This window comes from Eleutherodactylus coqui, chromosome 5 (genome assembly GCF_035609145.1).
Source record: "Eleutherodactylus coqui strain aEleCoq1 chromosome 5, aEleCoq1.hap1, whole genome shotgun sequence".
Classification (NCBI taxonomy): Eukaryota; Metazoa; Chordata; class Amphibia; order Anura; family Eleutherodactylidae; genus Eleutherodactylus; species Eleutherodactylus coqui.
Window position 1 is genome coordinate 196,739,226 of NC_089841.1, and position 14,839 is coordinate 196,754,064.

General features: G+C 41.4%; 2 protein-coding genes across 3 annotated transcripts in view; one reads left to right on the top strand and one right to left on the bottom strand.

Annotated features, from left to right (window-relative positions):
• LOC136628243 (dehydrogenase/reductase SDR family member 4-like) overlaps positions 1 to 344 on the bottom strand; it is a 28,142-nt gene extending 27,798 nt beyond the window's left edge. Inside the window, exon 1 of the mRNA XM_066603988.1 lies at positions 227 to 344. The gene's annotated coding sequence lies outside the window, so the exon portion shown is untranslated. The remainder of the gene's footprint in view (positions 1 to 226) is intronic.
• The window catches only part of AP1G2 (adaptor related protein complex 1 subunit gamma 2), a 30,257-nt gene continuing 15,482 nt past the window's right edge, over positions 65 to 14,839 (top strand). The window contains exons 1-12 of one of the 2 annotated variants that reach the window (XM_066603983.1): positions 65 to 198; positions 287 to 495; positions 1,987 to 2,111; positions 3,034 to 3,175; positions 3,495 to 3,591; positions 3,966 to 4,042; positions 7,235 to 7,327; positions 9,973 to 10,053; positions 10,922 to 11,020; positions 13,160 to 13,215; positions 13,580 to 13,693; positions 13,788 to 13,928. In XM_066603983.1, coding sequence (XP_066460080.1) covers positions 295 to 495; positions 1,987 to 2,111; positions 3,034 to 3,175; positions 3,495 to 3,591; positions 3,966 to 4,042; positions 7,235 to 7,327; positions 9,973 to 10,053; positions 10,922 to 11,020; positions 13,160 to 13,215; positions 13,580 to 13,693; positions 13,788 to 13,928 — 1,226 coding nt within the window. In that variant the 5' untranslated portion in view covers positions 65 to 198; positions 287 to 294. The remainder of the gene's footprint in view (positions 199 to 286; positions 496 to 1,986; positions 2,112 to 3,033; positions 3,176 to 3,494; positions 3,592 to 3,965; positions 4,043 to 7,234; positions 7,328 to 9,972; positions 10,054 to 10,921; positions 11,021 to 13,159; positions 13,216 to 13,579; positions 13,694 to 13,787; positions 13,929 to 14,839) is intronic. The other variant, XM_066603984.1, reaches the window with a different exon arrangement.

Here is a 14,839-nt window from a genome sequence, read left to right on the forward strand (position 1 = left end):
GCTGTGAAGCATAAAAGTTGTTCTGCGAGTTTTGCCTTGGAGGACATAGAAGCGGGAGCTGTGGGAGCAGGTGTCACACTATCTTTCAGGAAGTAAGAAGGAGGCACAAAGTGATCCAGGTGAGAAGCAGGAAGGTACGCTGCACCGACACAGGGAAGCAGGTGCACTGAAAGACACAGGAAGGCTGACGGAAAACAGGTAAGGACTCGGCGAATTCAGAACTTGCCTGTAAGTTTTAGATGTTCCCTATCCTGTAAGTGCGGTGCGGGCTCTATTTGTCTTCCAGCAGACAGGATGGGCCCTCCTCTGAGGCTGCATGAGCTCATTCGAGTCATCCGAAGTGTTAAGACACAGAACGAAGAGAGAGAGGTGATCCAGAGGGAGTGCGCTGAAATCCGATCCGCATTTCGGGATGAAGACTCAGTGTACCGCGGAAGAAGTGTGGCCAAACTCTTGTACATGCACATGCTGGGCTATCCCGCACACTTTGGGCAGGTAGGAAACATTGTAAGGTGATACGTATTAACTAAGTACAATATGGACATAAGCTGTAAGCGCTCATTCAGACCTGCACTATTTCTGTTGTTCGGCTCCATCCTCCAACAATGAAGATACCGGAGCCGCCAGATCCGGCAGATGCTGGATCCAAACAGCACTGGATCAACACCATTGATCATGAAGGGTCCATTCTACTTCTGGCATACGGGCCAACATTTTCCCCCAAGAAAGTAGCGCAGCATGCTACACTATTTCATCCGTGATTTTGTGCCAGATCTACACCGGTGCCTAAAGTGGATCTGTGATTACCTGCCCCATGTCAGTGACTGTGAGGACAGGGAGAGGTTCAGGGAGTACTCCTCATCAATCCACTGGACTCATAATTATATGCTTGGTCTATCATTTTACCACTCCTAATAGACAAAGAGCACGATACTTTTTAGTGTTGTTTTGGCTAAGGGCACATTCAGATAGATGTGTGCGATTGCTCCCACTTGCATTGACCGGCAGACGGACACCCCAGCCTTGTGCTGTCCAATATGTAAGAACGGGCACATTTGCAGGTCCTACTCTCGCTGTGACATTGACCAGAATAGGATATGCTGCGATTTATTTATCGGACCGCCCCACATGGGAATAGTCAAATAGACTCTTGTAGGTCTGTGTTCTGTCTGGGAAACATACAGACAACACACTGATGGGAAAAACGGACGCGTGAGAGTGGACCTCTCCCCAAACTATACTGGCCTGAGGACGAAAACACACGGCCATATGCGCAACTATGCTCGCCTCTATGGAGCGTAGTTGCGCATGAAGGGATTGTTTTTTTTTCTTTCTTCCCGGCTTTTCAAACTCCGTGCTAAAGTACGCAAGTTTGAAAAAAAAACAGCGGATAGATAGTTCCTGCCCTAACGTTCCCGTACTTAGTGTTAACTACGTGTGAGAAAGATAGGGCAAGTCCTATCTTTTCTCGCCCGTACAATTACCGGGTGAGAATACTTCTAGTGACAACGGAACCATGCCAAATCAATGGTTTTGTTTCGCCCCATGATTATCAGGGAGAAGCCCTTACACAGAGCAGGATAGTCGGACGACGGATCCCCTTTTAAATACTGTATAGTTTTTTGTATCATTGAAGGTAACGGCAGACAGATACAAAGGGATGGGTGTATGCTTACATATGTGTATACACTAAAAAAGCAAAAAGTGCAGAAAAACATCCCCAACCCCCAAAAATTAAAAATGAGATATGCAAAAAACGATATCATTATCATTTTCAACTTTGTATTCTGCTTTATGCCACGTAAAAACTTTTGACATAGGGTAAAAACAAGGTGTGACCCTTACCTGCATATTTGCATATTTGACTGATGAATGCTACACTATTGATGTTGCAGGTCTCATAGTCTACTGTCAATCTATTTATTTAGGTCATAAAATAGTGGACTTTGAGATAACTAAAGTAAAAAATGTATTTTTGTATTTCAGATGGAATGCTTAAAGTTGATAGCCTCGGCCCGCTTCACTGACAAACGAATCGGATACCTTGGTGCTATGATGTTGCTAGATGAAAGGCAGGATGCTCACTTATTGATAACCAACAGTATGAAGAGGTGAGACGCTGGTAAAAGAGTCTACAAAGACATTAATCTGTACCAAAATTGGAGTGTTGACTAGTTTATGTTATACGTGGATTGCAAATTATGAAGTGTGCAGAATTAGGCCCCATGTCAGACCCGTGTCATGCTATATGGCACTCCATATGTCATAGTCTTATGGAGATGCTTCCATTTATTGCCTGATAGATCATAGCACAGTTTTTTTCTAGGTAAGAATTAGTTTTTATTCATCTCCTCATCTAAAAGGCAGGCAAAGATCTTAGTTTAAAGTAGTTCTCCACCTCTGAACTATTAATGACTTTTCCTCAGGATTGGTCATCAATAACTGACCGTGAAAGGCCAGCACCCCAAACCCCCGAGGATCAGATGATCTCAGTGCTGTATGGAGCTGGTGTGTTGCCGGAAACATACAGCTCCGTGTACACTGTAGTGGCCTGAGATTATATTGCAGGCACACTTACCATTCAAATGAATGGGAACTTTGCCTGCAATACTATTTCAGGCCACTGCAGTGTACATGGAGCTGTATTTTTAACAATAACACATTTGCTCTGTATACTGGTGCAGCAGTCTGGTGATCAGCTGATTGGAGGGGGTCCCATGCAGAGTGGTGCAGAGTGCTGAGTCAGCAGAAATGCAGTCCTAAGCTCTCACTCAAGACCTGAAAGTTGTGAGTTCAATCCCCGCTTGGTTCAGGTAGCCGGCTCAAGGTCAACTCAGCCTTCTGAGGTCGATAAAACGAGTACCCGGCTTGCTGGGGGGTAGTAAATAAATTACTTGAAAACACTGCGGAATACGTTGGCGCCATACAAATAACAAGATTTATTTTTTTATGTATGTGTTTTTATTTTTATTTTCTTTCACAATTTACTGTACTTTTAACTCCAGCATTATTCATCATCTGTCTCTTCCGCAGGGATTTAGAGCACAGCTCGGCAGTGGTACAAGGTCTGGCTCTTTGTACTCTTGCATGCTTAGGATCTGTAGAGATGTGCCGGGACCTGGCTGGAGAAGTTGAACGTCTTCTACAAACATCGAATAGCCATGTCAAGAAAAAGGTGTTACATAACAATATAGTGGAAAGTGAAGCAGTCAGAAATGATTGTTATGGAAAATAAACTGGGGGAAGGAGTAGGAACAGTTCCAAAGAAGAGGGGGGCAAACAATCGCTGACAGAGGAGGGACCTAGTATACTTTATATCCTAGAAACTTTTTAAAAAACTTTTTATTTTTTTAACCCAATAGGCCATTATGTTTCTTCACACGACTAACCCTTCAGCCTCTACTTCTCTCACATAGGGAATTTCGGATCACTGACATTCAGTCATACCTTGTATGCCACCACTTGTATTGCTTACCTTCAATTCACACCCACAGGCTGTTTTGTGCGCCGTACACATTATCAGGAAGGTCCCTGATATCGTGGAAATGTTCATCCCAACCAGTGAGATGCTGCTTACAGAAAAGAGGCATGGTAAGTTTATTGAGGGGTGGAAAGATGGGAACATTGATATTATGACACTGTGCTGAAGATGTGTAGCATCTGATTGACTCTTACGGCAGAAGGGCAGCTGGTGTATGAGGGGTGTTGGGTGCCGTGAATGCATGAGATATAACTGAGTAACATAGTATGTTAGGCTGAATGAAGACAATGTCCATCTAGTTCCGCCTGTTCCACCCTACCCCCACCCCATCCCGCCCTGCCCTTGTTGGTCCAGAAGAAGGCAAAAAAAAAAAGCCAATTTAGCTCACTTGGAGGGAAAAAACTTCCCTCCTGACTTCTTGAGTAGATTGCAATGAAAAACTCAATTATCTAAACATGTAACATTGGGGGACGGTTTATTTCAGGTGTGTTCTATGGAGCTGTTCTTTTGGCGACAGAAATTTGCCAGCGACACCCTACAGCTATTAAAGGTTTTCGCAAGGTGAGTTTATGTGTGCATGCAAGTCCCATGTATTGTGGTCTTTGTCTGGATGGTGAACAGAATCCTACTATGAGGATCCTGCTACGATGTTCACAGGTTTAAATTTACTGCAACAGAAAATCCACAGCAAATTTGCTGCAGTAAATCTGCACCAAATTGTGTGGATTTTCATGCGGATTTCACACCTTTATTTAAGGCAGTGAATTCCACAGCATAAATTGACATTTACCATGCTACCCTGTTTCCCTGAAAATAAGACATACCCTGAAAATAAGACATAACATGATTTTCCAGAATTTTTGAGGATGCAAAATGATTTTTCAGGCTTTTTGAGGATGCTTGAAATATAAGCCCTACTCCAAAATTAAGCCCTGCTAACAGTTAATTAAAAAAGTCAATTTAAATAGTGTCCAGACAGCTATACATGTAAAAAAGTTAAACCTTTTTGAACAAAAATTAATATAAGACACTGTCTTATTTTTGGGGAAACACGGTAGTTTTTTGTGGCATTTTTGCATCAATGCCAGCAGTGTATTCAAAAGAAATGGGAAATATAAAGGAAGTACTTCGACCTCTGCTTCCTGCTGGATCATTTCTATTCTTATATAGGAGCTACCAGTAATTAAATGTTCAGATTCTATCATATTTAATGGTGTTTTAGGAAGTGTTCCCACAGTGTTCTTTACTATCCTGTGGGACTACGTCAGGGGTAGGGGCACGTAGGACAACTTCACTTCTTAGCTGCCTCTTACTCATCACTCCTAGCAGTATCGCTGGCCTTTTAGGTGATTTATTGTTGCAGCACAAGGCTCAAGACATATGTTTTGTTCCACCATCATGTTAGGCTTGGTTCTAGTATATCTCTTATAGTGAATTTACCATATAATGGTTAGATACTAGCTCTACACAATGATAGTGACTACAGTGCAGTTATCTTCAGTGATCACAGGTGACATCATATCTGATTAGTATCTTTCACTTTCGTTTTTCACCTCTACCTGGCCCAGACTACCATGACGACTTTTTCCAGCCACCACTCGTCTCTGCAGAATTTGTAACACAAACATTTTGGCTCCACGCTTTCCCACCACATCCACACACTAGTCACAAACCTCCATTATGCTGCCCCCTTTAATAATGCCAACTAGCTTTGACTTCTAATAAGTAATGTTACACAAACTGCTGCCCATGCTGCCCTCTCTCGCAGACTGCTCACCTTTCACACAAACTGCTTCCCATCATTCCCTTCACTTTACACAGACTGATGTCTTTGGGACCTTTCACATAGGACGGGCTGTTCTGCAATAGCTTTGTGGAATATGGCCTCCTGTGGAATATTCAATGCCTAAATCCACACTGGCAACATGCGGATTTTGATGCGGAATTGAAAATTACAGAATCCTGCCAACAAACGGGAGCCAACGATGTCTGTGTTACAAATTCTGACTGAAAAATGACTGAATGTCAAAACGCAGATGTGATTGTAGCCTAAGAAGTCCTAACCGGTAGGTTCACTGTGCCTTACAGTAAGACATTATTAAAGTGTAACTAAACAGTTTACAACCCTCTGATGTGGCATAGTCATGTCAGAAGTTTTGATCGGTGGAGGTCCGGGTGTTGAGACCCCGTCCGATTGCTAAAATGAACAGGCAGTAGAGCTTATCTGGGTGCTGTGCCCATTCAGCTGTCATCAGGGAGCGGTGTACAGCCTCTATACACTTTCTGTAAACCGCTCCAAGCAAACCCAGAAGGGTTGAATGTGCCCAGCGCTCAGACGGATGTGTCTGCCTTCTCCTTTTACGGTAGTAATCGGTGGGGATCTCAGCACACAGACCTCAACAATCAAGGCACATCAAAAGTTTTTACAATGTTTAGTTACACTATAGTGACTCAAGAACTCCTAATTAATGTATTAAAGTGATTAATGATTAATCATAGTTTGCAACACTAAACAGAGATTGTCTCTGCTCAGTTACCACGGTGACCCATACATTTTCATAGCAGCTGCAAACACAAAATATTACTATAACTTTTTAGCTTTTTGTTGATGTAGCTGTATGAATTGTATTAATATAACATAAAATGGTTATTATTTTGGGATACATATAAAGTATTGAATGACTTTCATAAATTTTGTTTAGTGGGATGAAAAAAACAGCAATTTCACCATTTGTTTTTTTATGGTTTGATTTTACACTTTTCGCCATGAGGTGTAAATAATACGTTATTTTATTGTGCAGGTTATTCTGATTTCTGCAATACCAACTTTATATGTTTTTTAAATGTTTTTGTACTTTTGTGTAATACAGGCATCCTTTTTTTTTAGAAAATAATTTGCTTTGTTGCCTTATTCCAAAACCCATAACATTTTTATTTGCCCGCTGGCGTAGCTTTATGGGGGATGTTTTTTTCTAGGACGTTATTGTGGTTTTTACTAATACCATTTTGTCTTGCATAAGACTTTTTGATTACTTTTTATTCCTGTGTTTTGAGAGGTGGGATGAACAAAAAAAAAAGCAGCCTTTTTTTTTTGTTCTTTACTATGTGGAGTGATTAAATTATTAGTTACACATGTAGCCCGACATTTTTATTTTGTTTATTTTTTGTAATAATTGTGTAAGGAAAAAAAGTTTACTTTTTTTATTAAGATTTTTTTCTAAACAGTTTTTTTTGTATTTTTAATATTCCTGCTAAGGAACTAGACTTTCTAATTTGTTGATTGCTTCAGTAATACAGGGCAATACTGTATTGCACTATATTATGCCTATCAGTGTTACATTGACAGGCAGATTATTGGGCCTGGTCATTGGTGAGGTCTGATAAACTTTGGTACATTGCAAGCCTTAGGACCATTGCACATAGCGATCTTGTTGCAAGGCCACCATTGGAGTTAGAGGGAATCTAAACTTTTCTAAAACTACTTATGTGCCAGATCATTGGCAGTATGCAGATTGTATAATCACAGCACCTAAATCTGAGCCATCCCCTCACCATAGTAGTACAGGCATGGTGCAGTTACTGCTGTAAGGGTGGCAGTAGAGTTCAAGTATACTTTTTATTTTAATATACCGGTACTTCTTTATACATCTTTCATGTAAAGATGTCAGTGCCTTTAATGTGCTGCTAAACATGTGACTATTACTACTATAAATTATGCTAAATATATTGAATATTTATTATTCTTGTCTTCAGATACTTCCACTACTCCTGCAAAAACTCAGGCAGATCATGTCTGGCTATTCTCCAGAGCATGCAGTGTCTGGTGTCACCGACCCCTTTTTACAGGTTTGTCTCCATAGTTCAACTGATTTATTTCACTTTTCTCAATCTGTTACTCTTGATTTATAAGATATTTGGCTACATTGTCCATGTACTTGACTTTTTTTTGCCATCACTAGTTTGTAATAGTCAGAATTTGGCTGTGGTCTATCTCAACACAGTATCCTCATCTTTGTTTTGGAGATTGTGTACAGAATTGGGGCACAGAGCCGGTCAGTTCTTAATAGTGTTACTGAAATATTCGCTAGTTGGTATGTTTTCAGGTGGCTAAATTAAGTGTTTTAATGTTCGAGCTCGAAGAAGCTTACAAATCACACACACTTTGAATGTCATAGGAAGTCATCTGATTTATTAGACAATCCGCAGATGTATTTCATACAAAGACATTTGAAATGAGGCTAGAACATGCCTCACTTGTAATTATTATAACTTATTATTTATTTATTATCATTGGTTATTAATAATGCAACAAGTGCAGTGACGTCTTACAAGAGGCAGAACTTCTCTCAGGCCAATTGGAACTGTTTCTCAGGAGACATCTGTAAATGGCCTTGCATTCTTGTGCTTGAAACAATAATATGAGCTAAAGGAAAGACAGTGAAAGACTGAGAGAAGAGCAGGTTACAAGACAAAAATGGAAGATAGCTTCTCTCACAGTAGTAATGGAACAATCTCTAAGTACAGTTCTCAACAGTAATGCTCCTTTTGGACAAGCTGATTCTCATTTAAATGAACGGATGATGTCATCGCTAACTCGTTTGCACTCGTGCAGTCTGTTTAAACAGGCAGAGGTATCACTGGCTCATTCAAATGAGAATCATTCAGAATTGTTCAGTCCCTGTATAAGCAAATGAAAGGGACTGAACAATTGCTGTTTAAACCGAACAATAAGTGAACGAGGCAACAATGATTTTTATGCCCACATAAAATGAACGACGAACGAGAAGTGAACGATTCTCTCTTGTCGTTAAGTCATTGGCTCACGTATAGACCAAACGATTATCGCTCACTTTCAGTCGTTTTAATATTTTTTTGAATGACAAGCGTCTAAAAGCACCTTAACTTCCACAGGCAGTTGCAGTTAGTAGTGGCAACAGTTTCTTGGCACTGGCCAAAGAATAGCTGACAGTAAACATTCACTGGGCCGCTATATACAGTCCATAGTGCAATTAACAGCAAGCAGTTTCAGGTTTTGGTAAGCTTTCTTAGTCACAGTCTCAGGTTACTTACTTAGTTCAAGGTAAGTGGCTTGTGCATGTCCAATCTGTAAACCGGAAGTGGTCTGCAAACACTTGCAGTTTCTGCCTCTACTCATGGAGCACTCACACTAGCAGGCCCAAGGAGTCCACAGCATAGATAGCAATCTATAACCACTCCATTGGATTTCAGGGTCACTGCTCTCCTCAGTAGGCCCAATTCCAAACACAAATCCTCCTCATTGCCCATTAAGTCAGGACATGTGCACAATGGCCTCCTGCACTCTACCCAATACATACTCTAACTATCTCCTTAATTGACCCTGAGGTGCTCTGAGCTGCCTCCTTATATAACCTGGACCCACTTGACATGGACTTCTGGTTGAAGCAACTTACATGCTTACCACTGACAGAATAGCATAGCTTAAAACAGAGGTTTTTTTAACTCCAGTCCTTAAGAACCCCCAACAGGTCAGGCTTTTCATAGTATTGCACAGATTATGTAATTATTGCCAGTGCCTCAGACATTGCTACAGGTAATGTAGGATTCCCTCAAAGCATGACCTGTTGGGGGTGGGGGGGGGGTGTTGAGGAGTGGAATTGGAAAACACTGAGCAGTGTAGATGTGATTTTAGTATCTGTGGCACAGTAAACACTGTTAGCTGCAGCAGCCTCTCTGTGTAAGACTTTTTCAGCTTCTCTCTCCCTCCTCCTCCCCTTTCCATATCCATATATTTCTATGGACAGCATGAGATAACACTGCACACATTCTGTTATCCCTCTTGCTATCTCTCTGTTGTTAGAGATAGACTTTACTTGACAACAGGCAGAGGACAGCAATTTAAGGGCTCAATCGCACGGGCGCATCCGGGCGCCAATGCGCCCGTCTTCCTGCACGAAGAAGACGGCCGCACCCGCAGTGCAGACGACTCACCACAGCGCCAGAAGGAAGAACACATGACCGGCAATGGAGCCAGTGTTCTTTCTGTGAGCGGTGCAGAGAGTTGTCCATACCTGCAGTGCGGCCGTCTTATTCTGCAGGAAGACTGGCGCATTGGTGCCCGGATGCGCCCGTGTGACTGAGCCCTAAAGGAATTTTCAGCACATAATTGATTTGTACTTTTGCTAGTACAGTACATTGGCTATCATATAAGCACAGTTGTTGAAAGGTCAGTGACAACAACACTTGCAATAATGTGTATGTTAAACAACATATACATCAACATGGCATTTACAAAGCATAGCAATGATTACCAGCTTATTCCATTGGTGTCCCACAGTCCAGGGACGCATTAACTGTAAAGGTGGGTGGATCAGGGCTCTCACAGTCCTTAACAGAGCACCCCCTTGCACATCACTCAGTAGGCTAAGTCTTTTACATTATGCATATTTCCTGTTGTCCATTTGATGTATTATTTCTAAGCAGCCTCTTAAATCACTTTTGTCTTCGACCAGGTCCGTATTTTACGACTATTGAGAGTTTTAGGGCAAAATGACGAGAGTGTCTGTGATGCAATGAGTGACATGCTGGCTCAGGTAAGAGAACCTTGTTCTTAATGTTATGAAGGTGATCGTTTATTATGTTTAATCGCTTTAACTCCATCACTTTAATGCCAATACATATTTTACAGCAATCACTAAAGGGCCTTACTCTGATGCACATGACTTTTTACAGTGCATCGGAATAAGTCCGGTATGGGTGTCCCTTGCTGAATATAGCAAGAGTTTGACTGTCTAATGACAGCGGAGCCCTTGTTATAATGGCCAGGATCACAGGAACCTTTAATCCTTGTAGTCATTCGCTGATGGCGCCATCTATGTAGTTTACATAGAGTTGGGCTCCTTTTGTATCACATTCACAGCATCACAGATTGCTATGGCAGTCAGAGGCCTAACAATGGCCTCTGGGTCTGCCATCTATAGAAGTCTATTAGGCCTTACCAGAGGCAGGGTCTAATTGGCTGCTATAATACCTTATGATACAGAAATATTGTAGAGAATTACATGCACAATCAAAGTAAAAAGAGTATAAGTCCACTCTTGGGACTGAAATAAAAAGTGTAAAAAGTTTAAAGCAACTCTTTGGTCCTAGGGGCAAAATTTGTCCAAGGGTTGGAAGAGGGGGAGTAATATTACCTTGTCCTCCATTTGTGTTGGTGTGCCATGGATCTGCTGGTTTCCAGAGCTCCATTGTGGTCTTCTAGTATGGCTGCCACTACCACGACCCAAATATTGCAAAAAATCCACTGCAACTTGCGACATTATGCAGTAAATATAGTTATTTTGCCTTTAATTAGTGGACCCTTTATATTTCCTTTTATACTCTGGTAAAACCTGTATCATAAGCTAATGGAACTGTACTGTACATCACAGTGATACATAATAGCTCTTACTTCTATATTAGGTTTCCACTTGTACAGAAACACAGACAAATGCTGGTAATGCCGTTTTGTATGAAACAGTGCTCACTATTGTGGAAACCAAGTCTGCAAGTGGCCTACGGGTGAGTTTACAAAGGTGAAGCTACATACAGTAGACATGTCATCTACATGCTTAGCTATAGCCACAGCTATACCAGCTGCTATGGGGCCCAAAGACTGAGAGAGGGCCCACTCAGGTATAGGCACATTGTTCCTTCTTTATGCTATATAACACTACTGTCCATCCATTGGTTGTTGCTCCAATAAAAGCGGTTAGGCCGAATTCATATCTGCAATCAGAAGTTCAGTTGCAGATCCGGCACAAAATATTGGATGTTATAGCGTTGCATGCAGCACTTTTTCTTCCGGTAAAATAGTGGGCAGCTGAGCGGAAACCGAACGGACCCCATTATAGTCATTAGGACCTGTTCAGCTGTGGGGATTCCTCTTTCCTGCTCCCCGAATAGAGCAGAAAAATGTAACCCCAAGCGCAGATGAGAAAGCAGCCATATTGATTTAATTATTTTCATCACAGGTTACGCCAACTATGTGGTAGGGGCCTATCCTTGACTTTTCTATGAAGGCCTTTGAGTTCTAGTTATGGCCCTCCTTCCTAGCTCTCTAAGGCTCTGTTCACACCAGAGTCAGTATGTATGCTCTGTGTATAGGCTAGGCGGTTCACCAATGTCTACTCTAGAAGTATCCATAGACGTCCGAGAACTGGATATATCTCAACAGGGTTTATACTTTTTGCATACTTTATTTTTCAACTATATTGGAAAACGTAGTTGACGATGCTGTATACATTTATTTTATTGTGGGAGTCAATGGCAGACATATGTAACGTTATGGCATACAGTTGCATACAGCTGGAATATACGCCCAGTGTATATCATGAGAGACTATCCGACATATACACAGAGGGTTCACATTTAATGTGATGGGAATAGAACCTATCAAGAAGGTCAGCAGTGTTCAGTAGTCACAGTCATTGCTTCTACTAATCTGTCTGCTCACATTACTCTTACCATCTCTTCTTTGATCCTCTTCCCTGTTAGTACTCTACTTACTAACATCTGAAGTTACATATTTATATACCAAAGATACAGGAACAGTGAGGTTAACAGGACAAGTGATCTAAAGCATAACCATAAATATGAGTGGGTGATTATTCAGATATTGTGTTTAAGGGAACCTGTCATTACCCAACAGCACCATGATATAAGTTATGATCACAGAATGGTAGAGTTAGAAGGGACCTCCAGGGTCATCTGGTCCAACCCCCTGCTCAGTGCAGGATTTACTAAATCATCCCAGACAGATATGTGTCCAGCCTCTGTTTGAACACTTCAATTGAAGGAGAACTCACCACCTCCCGTGGTAACCTGTTCCACTCATTGATCACCCTCACTGTCAGAAAGTTTTTTCTAATATCTAATCTGTTTCCTCCCTTTCAGTTTCATCCCATTGCTTCTTGTCTTTCCTTGTGCAAATGAGAATAGGGCTGATCCCTCTGCACTGTGACAGCCCTTCAGATATTTGTAGACCGCTATTAAGTCTCCTATCAGCCTTCTTTTTTGTTAGCTAAACTTGATGCTGTTCAGTGAGGGGACGGGGAGCGGGGGAATATGTTTTTTTTTATACTCACCTGCTCCCCTTGTTCCTGCTGTATCCACTGGTGAAGTGCAGAGATTGTCTGAAAATCTGACTCTTTTCAGACTGCTTTGCACGCACTTTTCACAGACGTCTATTAGAGTGAACTTTTCTATGAAGGCCTTTGAGTTCTAGTTATAACCTTTTTTGTTCTTAGCTCTATAAGGGTCTGCTCACACCACAGTCAGTATGCATGCTCTATAGATCACCCAATCTTTACTCTGGAAGTATCCATAGACTTCTAGGAACTGGATATATCTCAACAGGGTGTCCTTTTGCATACTTTTTCCCCCAACTATATTGGAAAACGTAGTTGGCCATGCAGCTCACCGGCACTTCATGGAACAGCGCCATAAGTTACTTTATGGTGCTGTTCAGTGGTGACAAATTCCCTTTAAACCATGCTTGATTAAGACACCTAAGTAGTCTCAAAAGCTTGCTGTCTGTCATCGTTTTTTCATTTAGCCATTAAAGGCTACTATATCAGCTACCATGGACTCAGTTTTTATGGATTATTTATTATAGAGTTGTCTGTGTATATGATTGGGCTCTTTGTCTTCACATCCCAGGTTCTTGCAGTTAATATCCTTGGGCGGTTTCTTCTAAGTAATGATAAAAACATCAGGTATAGTTGTTTCCTTGATTATTTTGTTTTTAGCAATCTTTGAAATATAAGTCAAATGGCTCAGAGCAATATTCATGTATTTGATATTTCCCAATGCAGATCACTGTGGTTGACTGTTTCAAGCAATGCATATTTTACTGAAATGTTCAAATCGGGGCAAAATAACTTGACATTTGTATGATTTATTTTGTATTCTATCAAGTCAGTGGCTTTGTGTCTGTTGTGTCTTAATACACTAGATTCCTCCTCATTGCTGTAAGGAACATGAATATACTGAGTTGTAGCAGCTTCTTTATATAAAATATATTGCAACCTATAGGAGCAAAGAAATCCATATTCTCTCATTTTCTTGCATCCTTTGCAGATTTGTTGCACTAATATCCCTCCAACGTTTGGTGCAGTCTGATCATGCAGCAGTACAGAGACACAGAGGGACCATTGTGGAGTGTCTTAGACAGACGGACACAACAGTAAACAGGTACTAGTATAGGTATTCACTAAGTTCCTCATATCTATGAGCCATTGGTCATATCAAAAAATTGGTCATATATTATTGCATTCGCTTCCTGCAGGAAAGCTCTGGACTTGTGTTTTGCACTTGTGAATGAAACAAACATTCGTGTGATGATGAAGGAACTTCAGAGGTTTTTACAGTCCTGCTCACCAGAACTTAAGGAGCAATGTACATCAGGAATATTCCTCTGTGCAGAAAAGTAAGATCATTCAGTAATAATGGATAATAAAATCAGCATTAATGGTCAGCAGCTGAAAGATTGGACATGGCATCCATTTAAAAGGATGAGCTACATCCACCAGAAAGGGAAGAGTTCCTTGTTAGCGGCACTTCTCCATGACTAACGCAAGGGAAGTGTTACGTCTGCAAATGATGTGCTGGACCTGCACCTGCATACATGCACAATAACTGCTCATCATGCAGCAGCCAAAACAAAACATGAAATAATAACATAGAAGTCTTTCCCTAAATACGAGATGAACGAGGGAGAGAGCCCTGCCTAACATGGCAGACTGATTGCTTTGATAGAGACGGGCCTGCACTTGTTCCTGGGACCTAAGTAACCCTACTTGGCCAACAAAATAAAGGACAAAACAAAATAAAACACTGCACTTAGCTGGCGTTGAAGCCACAGCACACAGAGCTATCCGGAGTATGGTCACAGCGGATATTACGCTGTCCATGGGAGCCAGTATTGCCAGCTCAGACAGCGAGCAACTGACAATACACAGCACCTTAGCTCAGTATCCAACCCAGGTAAATAGCCAGATAATTACCCACAGATGTGAGCACATTACGTCACACCTACTTAGCAAGAAGGTGCAGAACCACATCTAAAACCCGCACCGGACTTCGTCAATCCGGTAGGGATCTAAGCACCACTGCAACAGGAAGCTGCAATCAATGACCACCTAATAGGGCATATGGAAAGGGGTTGTATATTGAGTTAGTCATTTAAAGCTAGGGTTACATGGTGACTTTTGGCTGCAACAGGGGTCAAACAAAGATTGCTGTGTAGCCCTGTGACCTCGTATAATTATTGAGGTCAATGGAGTCACTATGTGAGTTACAGGTTGCCGTAACTGTGACCTACAGGTTGAAAAAAATCCA